The 13,115-nt window shown below is 37.3% G+C and overlaps 1 protein-coding gene across 1 annotated transcript; it reads right to left on the bottom strand.

Annotated features, from left to right (window-relative positions):
* Nucleotides 1-3,498: 3,498 nt before the first annotated feature.
* On the bottom strand, nt 3,499-12,410 carry gpr142 (G protein-coupled receptor 142). Its single transcript, XM_017484155.3, has 3 exons — nt 12,257-12,410; nt 6,626-6,780; nt 3,499-4,701 (listed from the first exon to the last, which is right to left on the bottom strand). Exons 2-3 carry the CDS (start codon nt 6,762-6,764, stop codon nt 3,764-3,766), a joined length of 1,077 nt encoding a protein of 358 aa, XP_017339644.1. The 5' UTR covers nt 6,765-6,780; nt 12,257-12,410; the 3' UTR covers nt 3,499-3,763.
* Between the last annotated feature and the right edge of the window lie 705 nt (nt 12,411-13,115).

Genomic DNA, 13,115 nt, shown 5'->3' with positions numbered 1-13,115 from the left:
TAAACAGAAAGAAGAAGAGCCGGCTACTATATTACATGTGGGTGCTGAGGATGGTGGAGTGTCTGCAGCTTGTTCTTACAACAGTTGCTTAGATGGCTGCTTTAATATGGATAGCTCTAAATGTTGACATCTGGGGAATCATCTGTTGTCAAAACCAAGAAACCTTGAACTGCAGAGAGCTTGCAGTCAAAAAGGGAACGCAACAAAGCCTGCGCTAAAGCATATATCGGCATGGCATTTGAGAGGTGATGACAATTCCAAGATCTGAAGTTATTGTAGACTGACGCAGAGATGGCTTTTTTCTGATTCAGCTAGGTATTGAGTCTCCTATGGGTTTTTTGTGTTTGTTTTGCTATGCACTTATTTTCTGCTAGCTATGAGAGAGAGAGAGCAATTCACCTCTACTCCAAGAAAAGAGTATTGGCTGCCACCTCCATTGTCAAGTATTGGAGCTATATACAACCCATACGTATATCTCAAACCATAAGATTCATCTGCGCAGAGGAGCAGTATCGAAGCACAACCCACATAAAAATAAAAATAAAAAAAAAACCTCTGCAAGTAACTTGCAATTTTATGTTTCAAACAGGCGATAGAGAGGCAAACATTAATTTCTGCAGCTGTAATATAATACTACTCATTAATTCCTGCTTAGTTCCTGCATAGTTACCTATGAGTTACTGAACATTGTTGTACCGCATTCATTACTGGACCAACCTTGTGTGACAGTGTGACATTAATTAGTTGGGGGGTCAGTGTTATTGGATAATTTGAAAGCATTCTTGGTCCACCTTGACCTGGACACTACATAAACATTATTTCAGGTACACTTCAAGATGTCCTCAAATGACAGTCTGAAACCAAGATGCCCCATTAATATCTGGCAAAGAAGAGTTTTTGACTTTATAAATGTCTTTAGGCTCAGTGGATGAATGCAAATCAAATCTTTCCTGTCATTAATGGTTGGATATCATCTGACAGATTTATTCTTCTATAAAAGCACAATGGACAAAGAGTTGCTTGAACTTGAGCTGTCTGAAATCCGTGATGTTCTTTACAGATATGGGTCCAGTTCATGGATAAAACACTGAAAGGCTTGGCCACAACAGTAATCATTATCACTGGTCTCCTTTCTCATTCTTTTGCTAAGGATGCATGTTCTGCCTCCATTCTGCAGCTGTGTCACCCAAAAAGGGTCCTTTAGTCCACGTCCAAATTCTAGCCTGAGCCTGTACTGTGAGTTTATTGTGTAAAGTGTTTAGACCCATTTGCACACTCTCCTTGCTTTGTTTATCAGGAGCTTAGTGATTGATGTGCTGTGTTACCCGCTACCTGTGTTTGACATCAGGAGGCTACATGATGATGACATCTGGCTACCCAGAGAGAGGAGGGAAAAAGATGAAGTCAAACACACTAATCAGAGAGTATAGAGAGTGTAGAGAGAGGTCATTCATAGGGCACAAGGTGTTTTTAAGTGAAGTTTATACATGACCAAGTGGACGTGTGAACCAACGTGTGTTTTGTAGCGAAGAAATGGTTTAACCTAAAATGTTCAACATTCAAAAATATTTAAAAGCATTTGTTCCTGGCACAAAATATGTTCACATGAATGTTTGGGCCCCTTGATTATTATCATCCTAACTACTAGGGTTAATGTAGAAATGAATTTGGGGTTTAGCTAGGAAGATTCAGGCTAATTTATTAGAAAACAGACAATTGTCACCAATCGGCTCTTGTTAGCATTAACAGTAACAGTAATGTTCATATGGCATCCACTCAAGTGCAGAGTTTACGATATATCAGTTTAGCCAACTGTATAACCGTGTGTTTGTGTGTGTGTGTGTGTGTATGTGTGTATGTGTGTTTGAGTGCACTAAGATTCACTGTGACCTGTGCTTTCAGAATACAAAGTGTTTGCTTAGTGGGGGAGCATTGTTCCTGATGTACCTGAAAGCATTCCAAACTGAAAGCCCTATCGAGTCCTGTCTCACCAAGAATAAACAACATGGCTGGCAGATGCAGTTTGCTTATGAATGGGAAAGTGCTGCATCATCTATCTCTGCTCCACCAAACATGCTCAGAAAAGGCCTGCTGTGTAATCCGGCCTTGAAAAATAGGTCACACTTATCTGTGACACATACCTGGCCAAAAGGTTCTGTCTGTGGTCTACAGTTTCTTGTAGAAAATCAGTCCCTCCAGGATATCGTGATTTTGCGATCGCAGAAATGAAAGCGAAATCAAGCAAACTCCAAAATATTCGAATGAGCTTGTGTTGTTGTTTTTTTTTGTTTTCAAAATCCCTGCAGATTTGGGCCAAGACATGTCATGTGACATCATCACAATATGCATTCAGCCAAAGTCCTCTTTGATTTACGTGCGTCGAATATGAGTACAGCTAAAAGGTCTCATTTACCAACAAACATCACTGTGAAAGACCGTGCAAAGCAATTTTGTGCAATTGCAAAAACAACAACAACCAAGTTGCATCGCAAAATTTCAACCATTTTTGGCCTCAACAATTACAAAATAAATAAATAAATAAATCCTGAATGTACTGGAAAATAAACAGTGAAGTGTTGTGTAGAGTCTTCTAATTTTCAGTCATTTCATTTGGTTATGATTGATTATCACTAATATTACATTATTTGACCATCGTTATAGTGTTAAAGGGTTAAAAAGGTTAAAAGGGTTAAAAAAAAAAAAAAAAACCCAGCAGCATAGGCCCAAACAAAATCAGAATGTCATATATTCCACACTTTATCTCTCTAATTAATTTTTGGCAGACACCCTTACAGAGCAACTTACATTTTATCTCATTTATACAACTGAGCAATTGAGGTTTAAGGGCCTTGCCCAAGGACCCAACAGTGGTAGCTTTGCAGTGCTGGGGCTTGAACTCCTGACCTTCTGATCAGTAACCCAAAGCCTTTAACCACTGAGCCACCACTACCTCTTTTAATTATGTAAAGTTAAAAACAGACACGAAGTAGTAAATTTAAAAAAAAGGTTTTCAATCGCAGCATTTCAGAAGAACATTTTAGATTCATATGATGAGTCTAAAATATCTCTGTTAAAAATACACAATGTGCACAGAGGGTCTGAACATCCCTACAGAAGACAGCATGATAAAAAATATGAAGGGACTGAAGGTGATGCAATTTGCTGTCAGAGGAGATGGAGTGAGCAGCTGTCCATCACCTCAATTCTCTAGGAAATGGAGGCAGCTTGCAGGTGCCCAGGGCCTGTTTTTTTTTTTTTATTAAATAAAATAAAAAATCATAAGAAGACCATTAACTACAAGAAAGACTGTACAATGTGATACTCTCTGTGAGATTGTGGGCATCTATTTTTGTGATTCAGCTATATCTGGAAACCAGATCAGGATTTCTTTTACAGAGATTTATAACTCGTGCTTCAAGGACGAGCACAGTGAGTCGTATCACCATTCCAAGACAAATCCAATACAAAGTCCTAGTCTGATATGAAGTTGACCACCATTATGTTTATTATTTCATCAGTTATCAAAAAATTGAACCTTTTATCAGATGGTATTATTAAAAACCCTCATTTAGTGTCGAGAGGTTGTATTTTTTTATTACTTTGAGAATTCCCTGTATAAAACTTAAATAAATGTCAATTGTGCATCAGAGAATATTTACTCATTGTTGGCATCTTATAACCATTAATACCCAGTAATTGTATTGTACAGTAATATCCAGTAATTTAGTTTATTGCGTTGCATATAGAGTGATATGAGTGTGAATTAAGGACAGTCCCAAGCAATATTGGCATGTCTGTGAGAGCGCATGGCACCACTGGACAGAGATGAGTTCGAGGCATTAGCAGAAGCCTGTCTTTGATGGCAGGGTCTTTGAGGTTGAAGCGGTGCCCCTCGTATAAGCAACACATCCTTCACAACCCCCCTGAAGCGTTTACTTACGAAGCAGTAGAGGAAAAAGTTCACGGCTGTGTTAAGCATGGCTAGCATGTTGGCTAGATCATATGCCAAGTGAACGCGCCAGTCTTTATGCACCGATACCACATAAAGGTGGTAGAGCACCACGGCTGTGCGGGGTGCCCACAGCACTGCAAACACAGACGTGATGGCCAGAAGCATTGCTGTGGTTTTGCCCAGCCTACCTGCTGGTGAAAGCTGCTGCTGCCTGCTTTCATCCTGACACCGGTGTTGGCGCCTTCTGAGACGCAGAACAATGAGTGAGTTGAGCACCAGGAAGATGCTGCATGGCAGGAAGTAGATGATAGTCACATGGGCCCAAATTAGGGCAAAATCAACTGCACCAGGTGGCTGGCTCACCCTCCACATGTCTGACCACCAGAAAAAGGGCATACCAGATGCCAGCGCCAATGCCTGGACTGCACCGACGATGCGCCGAGCCCGCGCCGGGTAGCTGATTTGCCGATGGAGCAGTGGATGGCACAGTGCAACGTAGCGATCCACAGTGAGTGGCACAGTGGCCCAGATAGAAGCATGGTTAGCAGCAAACTCCAGCGCACTGACTGATCGCAGCAGAATGGTGGGTACCTCACGGTGGAACACAGCTGTCTCCAGCAGGAACCCTACAAAAATGATGAAGAGCTGGCTGAGCAGGTCTGAGCTGGTCAGTGCCATCAGGTAGACATACAGGGCCTTCTGGGTGCGTGCGGTCAAACGGGACAGAGCCACCAGTGTTAAGATGTTCACTAGAAAATAGAAGCAGTAATTATAAGGAGGACATACAGAAAGGTGATGGAAACTGGGAAAACAGAGAAAGGAGAGCATGAGTAGAAACAGAAATGAGTGATTCGTATCTACTGAAGGAATTTGTCAAGTTTTTCCACTGTTCATTGAAATGCCAAATGTTCAAATATTATGCTTTACTTTTTGAAGTCGCACAGAGAAATAGTACAGCTCTGTTCTGACTGGAGTCATATCTAGTTCCTAGGCCAGAGAAAAGAAACTACTAAGAGCCACTGCAGGGCCAGATTTTGCTCACATATTTTTCTGAAGTATCTGAGGAAATTACATAATTATTATTGGTCTCGCCATACATCTAAAATTGCAAACTGTACCTTATACCTTTACTGAACAAATAGCATAAACTAATATGGTCACTGACGAAAAAATATTGAGACGGTCTCTTATGTTTAGCAAAGAAGAGAACTTACTTCAAACCCGAATGTTAACTCACACACATTTTGTGGCTGCTGTTCAGCCCTGTGTTGTGATAAGGACATTTTTTAGATAGTTTCTGTGTACAGAGTCCTTTCCGTATACTTTTGGAATATATTCTTGAAATGGCATTATATTAAACCACATTATTTCAATGTCATTAAACTGTAGTTCCAGTTACACTTGAAGTTCAGGTGTTGCATTTGTTGCGCTAAAGCTCTCAAGAAAGGCTTCTTTTATGTAAACCTAACAAAAATCTACTTTGAAACGTGGCCAATCCTAAGAATGAATTTAAGTATACAATTCTGAAACAGTGATCTTTGTGGGATGAGTTTATCTTTGCATTCCTGAATCATAGTATTATCTATAATGTTTATGTTATACAATCATTTTGGCCTTTTACTTGAAGGTTGCCAATACTTCTCGAATTGACTGTATATGTTTTATCCCTTATTGAAGTTGTGGAGCATTTGAAAATGTATGAAGGGCACTTGCCAGTTACTGCTTGTATGTAGAGAAGAAGCTGAAGTTAGCTTGTTAGTCATGTTAGCTTTAATAACAAACTAACTAGAGGCATATGGCAAATAAGGTGGTTGCGTGTTCGGTTTTAGCTGATGAATGTCATGAAAGACTAACTGTCGGAAAGTTCATCATCATGATGAATGTTCAGTAGCTAGATAACCAGTTTCAAGACCAAGTCATCTTGTATGCTAATGCATAATTAGCTACACAGTTAGCTTTAATAGCTAACTAGTTAAACAGCCTAACTACAGAAATGTGGTGAATAAGATGTTAGTATTGACTAGATAATAAACTTCTAAACACGATATATTTTCATCATGAATGTTCAGTAATGGTTTCTGAGTAATAGCTAGATGACCAGTTAAAACACAATCAAAAAACTAAGGCAGCAGAGCAAATAATAATAAGTAAAGTAAAATAACAACAACAACAACAACAACAACAAAAAACACAAAAAGGCAGAAAGTCTGAATATGTCATTTAATATGTATACAGAATTTTGACTCCAGGAGGATGGTATAATGTTTAGTATAATGATCACTGATTATACATTTGGCTTCAAGAAATGACCAAAATGAATGTATTATTTATTATGGGAGTCAAACTAGCCCTTTATAAATCATAAACCAATGCAATGTGAAGTACAAACAGAATAAACCATTAAGAAAGAGTAGGTGAACATGATGTGAACATTCACATCATTCACAGGCACACCCAAGTGCAACAATTTTTGGAGATTGTGGAGTTTTATGATTCCCATTTATCATGATTCCTAGGCAAATAGTAATACTTTTTTCAAAAGACTTAAATTAATAAAAATCTCTTCTAGACAAGTATGATTCAGAAGTGGAAGAGTTATTGATGCTATCATAATGAGGCGGGGGGTCATTTTAATTTTTCACCAATGACACTCCAGATGATGAAGTTTCCTACCTGGAAATCCCACACACAGTAAAATGCTGTAATAGACAACGGGGATGTAGCCAAGAACACAGTCTGATCTTTGGGACTCGTCACTGCTTGCCTCCTGTTCCTGGTGGCTCGGCACCGTCTCATTATGCCAGTCAGTCATGGCCCTTAAGATTCTCCTGTAACATTAATAATGGGTAGGGAACTGTAAAATGGTGCATCATTAACCTTTAAGTTTGAATCAAAAGTTTGATCTATTTTGAAAGTCTTTTAAAAGAATATTTCCATTTTTTTATTCTCACATTACATTTTTATTTACAGTATATTGCTACACTTACATTACATTACATTACACTTTACTTACACTGTGAAGTTGATAATTTTTTTCTTTTGTCTTTTATTATTAGTATGTCTCTCTCTATCTCTCTCTCTCTCTCTCTCTCTCTCTCTCTCTCTATATATATATATATATATATATATAATTTTTTTTTTTTTTTTACAGAATATATATATTGTTATCTTTACTGTTTTGTATTGTTCTGAGCAACAAGGGGGAAAAAACTTCCTTCAGGATCAGTAAAGTTGATCTTATCTTATAATTTTTTTTATGCTGACAATAATTAAAACTCAATTGAGAAGAACTAATAGGATGATCAGACAGATCAGACATAATTGCTTTATAATGAAATCAAACATGATGGCCTAGGTCGATGGGACATGGCTGACATGACTGAATAATGCAGGAACAGATCTACTATCAGCCTGCCATCAATATAATAATACATAATATATAATATCAATAGGAAGTAATTCAGTATCATAGCTGTGTTCTGAAACTCACAACAGGCTCGGGCTAATTAGTGTGAATGCAGTTAATATGTAAGTGCGATTTCACACCCATCTAGTTTAGATGAGGACATTTGCTTTAGAAGCTGAACTCATGTCTGATAATAACATAGCATGTAAAGTATGAGGGATCCATAAATTTGTCATTTTACTCAATATCTACAGAAAGCAGAAAGAGGCGAATCCTTCAAAATAGCATGTAGACCAAAGTGAGTTTGTAAGGCACCATCAGCCACTTAATGAACAAATACTGGCCAGTGGATGAACACCTACACATAAGAGCTCTGTTACTCTATCTCTAAATGAGATTTCACCTGGCTTCTTCTTCCTGTAGTTCTAGAGAACTTTCCCCACTGGACCCAGTTGTAAATAATGGCCTGGTTCATATTTTCTTTTTACTACTGAAAAATCTGGTTCTGCAAAAAAAAAATCCCCATCACCATGGCCTATTGATGAAGTGATAATGCATCTCTTGGAAACAGGTCTACTAGTGCAGCTTAAGGGCTGGCGATTATAGCAGTGAAGAGGAACCGTTAAAACTAAGCACCAAATAGAAAGGTAATTCATTCCCTCCCACTGACAATACAGATAATGTTATCCAGATTTACAGCCCGGGACATTATGCTTTATCGCTTAGATGGACAGAATCACAAAGGCAGGGTGAAATTGAAATAGCAGCATTGATCTTTCAGCTGTCTTCCTACAATTTATTTTGTTATGTGAAACCTCCAGGGCAGGAGGTTAAGGGTGCGAAGATTACTGTGGTTAATGTGCATAATTCCCATTCTGTAACTGTGAACAGTCAATGGCTCAATATTTAAAAAACAAACAAACAAAAACCGACAATTCAATTACAAAAAGATCTGTATTTTCAAGCAAAAAAAATTATTGTTCTTTCTTTCTGATGTACAGTTAAAAGTAAGATATACTGTATGTGATTTATGCAATACATTACCTTTAGTCGTCACTTCAGACTTCATCAATATTTGCGTCAATATATCCTTGAGCACTAATTATCACTAGCCAAAGTGTTTTTCATTTGTTCACACAAGCACACACACATGCTGTACTGCACCAAATTATCATGAGGTAATAGCAATGAAAATGTGTCAGTTACTGAATTATTTATAAAGGGATCAAAATTTAACAACCTTGAATCCTAAACTGTGGATGTCGAGCAGGAATTATGTGTAGCTGTGAAATCTCTAGTCTCCTGGTAGCGACTGGTTTATTCAATGCAATTTTCTCATCTACTGTATCACACATATGAAAGTGTGTTAAGTTAAAAGGGAAAAATATCACAAGTGATATAAGTTGCTTATCTGGGAACTAGGGCAGGTTATTACATGTGAATACTGCTACTATTAAAATATGAACCCTAGAAAATCTCAAGCCAACATGGTGAGCTAATTCGAATCCCCTGAGGATGACGTGCCATTTGAAAATTCTGGATTATAAATTACAATCACATATTCAGGGGTGTATTCTCCGAGTTGGCTTGGAGATCAAAGTCGTAACATTACATTAATTACAGTACATTAGTACATTCATTAATATTTACATGGGGAAAGTTCCTGGTATACAGAGTTGTATATTAGTACATTAATATTTACATGGGAAAAGTTACTGGTATTCAGAGTTGAGTTATGCACCTTTCTGGTCTGCCTTTTGAGACTATGCAAACTACCTGTGTAATTGTGTCTGAAAACCATTAGGAGAAAATGTGGACTGAAGAAGCAGACAGCTGTTTTTTCTATTGCTATCAAATGCAATGTGATGTAACAAAAACGAGACTATTTAAAAATGAATATATATTGCTGCATAAATAGACCTAGTTATAATTATCATATTACATCACATTATCATGTGTCTTGCTTTTATGCAATTGACCACTTAGGAAAAGTTCGATCTGCTTTGTCGGTCCGCATTTTCTGTCCCACGATGGCAAGCTTCTAGGAAAATTCTTGTCTTCAGAGGGATTGGACTAACTGAAAAAGCCAAGTCCTGTGAGGTCTGCTCATTTAAAATGTAAAATGCATGCAGTTGTAATAATCTGAGTGGTTACACATAAATGTGGACTTATGTAAATATTAATTTCTTTTCAACTGTTTGAATTGAAGTTGCTGCCAACTCTTAATACAGCCCTTGGGTGTATTTCATCCTTGCCTTTAATGATATTACAAAATATGTATTACTAAAGTTTTCATCTATTGGATGAAGCACATAGCTATTGGCCATAAAAGGTCATGCGGAATAACTCAGATAAGAATGTCGAGCTCGAGCATGTCACTGGGGCTTACAGTGGACTTCTCAGTCAGTACTGGACAAGCGCAATGTTTTCTTACGCTGTACCAGTTCACATGCTTGGAGGCATCCGTGCCTTCAGCATAATTCTATTTGAACAGGAAAGCGGTCGCTCAAACATGGGAAAAACAGTTCAAACTGAGTTCTGTATTTGCAGCTGTGAACTGATGCACTGGTGCACTTTGATAATTCCTCTGGGAATTACTCCTATACTGGTTTATACTATAGTAGCTCATGTATTTTTAAGCACTATGGTGTGAGACCTGTAAGAAGATGAATGCCTTGTGCAGTCACTATTGATAACACATTAGAGGGGACTAAATGGTATGAATACGGACTTGTCTCAAATTGCTAGCCGTATCATTAACATGTAGAAGGTGTGTGATGCTGGTGGAATTGTTCTGCGATTAACAGAATTGCCTAGGGATTAGCATGTAGCGTATGATGAGGCAACTGGGACGATGCCAGAGGTAGAATGAAATGAACAGTATCTTTAGTCTTTCTGCTCTTCCCAGCTTTCTCAATTATTCATGCCTGAAACAATGACCAGGCTCAAGGGCGATGGGATAACTAACAGTCCCTATTAGTATGCACAGAAGAAAAAGAGTTGAAGTGTACTGGCTTTTTGATGGATGACAGATAATGTGAGTGAGTTTCAACTGACAGTATTAGATCTCTATTAAACAAATGGTTTAAAATTGGAGGACTCCCACATGGCTCCTTCAGATCACACCAGAGTATTTCAAACAGATTTAAACCTGATAATATCATACTGCTGTTCATTTACTCCAAATAGTTTCAATCACTCAGAAATGACACAATATTTTGTTATAGAATTCATTGGTTCCTCAATGGCTACACATCCTGGTTCTGAGTCAACAAAACAGCCATGAAGCAATAATGTCCTCCACCATGTTTAATATTTGGCATGAGGTTTTGGTGTTGGTATGCTGTATTTTTGCTTTCTACAAGCTATATTAATTTATGCCAAACTTATCTTCAACTGTGCATCAGACTGTGGACCATCCAACTGGCCTCTTGATACCACTCTGTGATAACCTTCAAACACTGCAGCTTTCAGTGTTTTCCTTATGGTAGAATACAAACATCATCAAGTGTACGTGATGTCTACAGATCCATCAAGGTTTCCTCTCGGCTTCTTTGTTACTTTGCTTTGAGGGCCACCTGCTTCTCAGAAGAGTAATGATAGCACTGAATTTTTATAAACCCAAGCCTGAATTGGAGCATAGGACTCAAATGTAAGAAATGTTTATGCTAAATATTCACAACATTTACTTAGTTACATGGTAACTTTTAATGCATTCTTAACAAAAAGGGGCTTTCCAAAGGGTTCTTTGGATAGTTAAAAGTTAGACTCTTAGGGGTAAAAACTGGTTCCTTATAGGTTCTGTGAATAGCATTTTAACTTCTACTGATAACCTTAACTGAAAGAGAAGCCCTTTATGATAAGTTTCTACTACAAGAGTACCTGTAAGAGTTTCCCCTTATCAAAATTTTGAGTAAAGGTTTATGAGTATGTTACATGACCATAAGATACAACTTTAAAATCTGCTTGTGTAATCCAGATGTTTGTCCAGATGTTTCTTTTTTAAACCTTTTTTTTTTTTTTTTTTAATAATTGTATCCGGCTAAACAGAAAGACTGCAGGTTATGATTTGTACAATATTCTGAGGAGTGATATTTCACAACTAACAGAACGTGATCTTTGGATTTATGCCATGCTCTGAGTGGACATTAAAATGAGATAACACAGGAGATGACCTCGAGGTGTCATATCACCATCTAATTTTTAGCACAAATCATTTAAGTGAAGTTGGAATGTTGGAACTTTTGGTTGGAGAGTAAAAATAGTCAGCGATAACACTGAAATAAATCAACTTCCCCTCAATAAAACTCTCACTATATTATCACTTACATGGTACTTGTTTCAGTTTAAATTTACACAGAAAGGATATGCAGAAGCATGTATGTCTGTTGAGCTCTATCAATAGATGCATATATTTACATTTTAAATTATATATGGATTTACATACTATATATATATATATATATATATATATATATATATATATATATATATATATATATATATGAACCAAAAAAATGAGACATAGCAAAAACTTTGAATAACCCAGACAGGGTACATTTATATCACTGCACAAAACTTCACATTGATCTTATTTTTTTCTTTTCTATTTTCTTGTTCTATTTTTATGGAATAAAACTTCATCCTGGATAAACTTGGTCTCACTCAACAAACTCCATTAATTGTGTACAGAAAGCTGTCAATATTTTACCTGCACAGTCGTCACAGTCAAACATTTAACAAAACATTGCTGTCAACTTTATCAGAACTAAACAAAAAATATATCGATTTAATTACATAAAACAAATTGTGCTCATAGTGAAGGTAAGTAATGGGACAGAAATTGTGTCTAATAGCCAGCTGAACATTGTAAGGGGTAGAAAGAGAGGCCTGCTTACCTTTAGGGCCTGATGCTGGTCCACACATGTATGGACTTAAGGGTCCTGAGTCCTGCTATTGGCAGATCCCCTACCCAGGAATCTGAGAGAAGGATGAGACTAAAGAGATTAACAGAGAGACAAGGTATCACATTGTGAGCACATCACTGCAGCCTGGCAGCCAGCAAGTGAGGAAAGGACAGGAACTCATGGGAGAGCTGAGGGGAGGAGAGTGTGAAGAGCTGGAGGGAGGGATAGGGAGGGGTGAGTACATGAGGGAGTAATACAGGCTGAAATGTGTAAAGAAATGAGGAGGAAAAAAGAGAGGAAGTTTCTGCAGTGTGAGGTATCAAACGTCATCATTCTGAACCAGTGCCATCAGGACATAAGGATAAAAGCTTTACCGTTTCTCATTAGATTTGTATTTTTAGAAGACATGTACTTATATTTAATGATGCATTCATGATGAAAATGCAGCCTGTAGAAATGTAGCTCTTATGAAGATCTATCCACCAAGCCACACTTCAAGGATTAAGTAAAAAATAAATAATAATAATAATAATAATAATAATAATAGAGTAATTAAATATGCTTCAACAGAAATTAGTTATTAATTCATTATTTATTAATTATCAATTAAGTCAAATGAGTAATGCAGTAGAAAATATGTTTGAGGTTTCTGAATGGAATTTGCAAAAATGGTGTCCAGTCCTCACTGATGAAAATGTTGGTAACCCCTGCATTAATCACAGCTGTTGCATGGTTGAACAACACCTCACTGTGCATTCAGATATGTTTATATTTTTGTGTGTCCATAAGAAATAATATGACACTGACTGGTTTTGCTATTATTTTTGACATTTATAAGTATTATAAACTT

The sequence above is a fragment of the Ictalurus punctatus genome, chromosome 13 (assembly GCF_001660625.3).
Source record: "Ictalurus punctatus breed USDA103 chromosome 13, Coco_2.0, whole genome shotgun sequence".
Lineage (NCBI taxonomy): Eukaryota > Metazoa > Chordata > Actinopteri > Siluriformes > Ictaluridae > Ictalurus > Ictalurus punctatus.
This window is presented reverse-complemented; position numbering and strand designations above follow the sequence as displayed.

What these genes read in the sequence shown, in the direction of transcription:
- gpr142 (XM_017484155.3), bottom strand. Translation starts at nt 6,764, where the DNA reads ATGACTGACTGGCATAATGAGACGGTGCCGAGCCACCAGGAACAGGAG. An exon ending in ACTGTGTGTGGGATTTCCAG is followed by an intron (nt 4,702 to 6,625) that starts GTAGGAAACTTC and finishes TCTATTTTCTAG; the next exon opens with TGAACATCTTAACACTGGTG.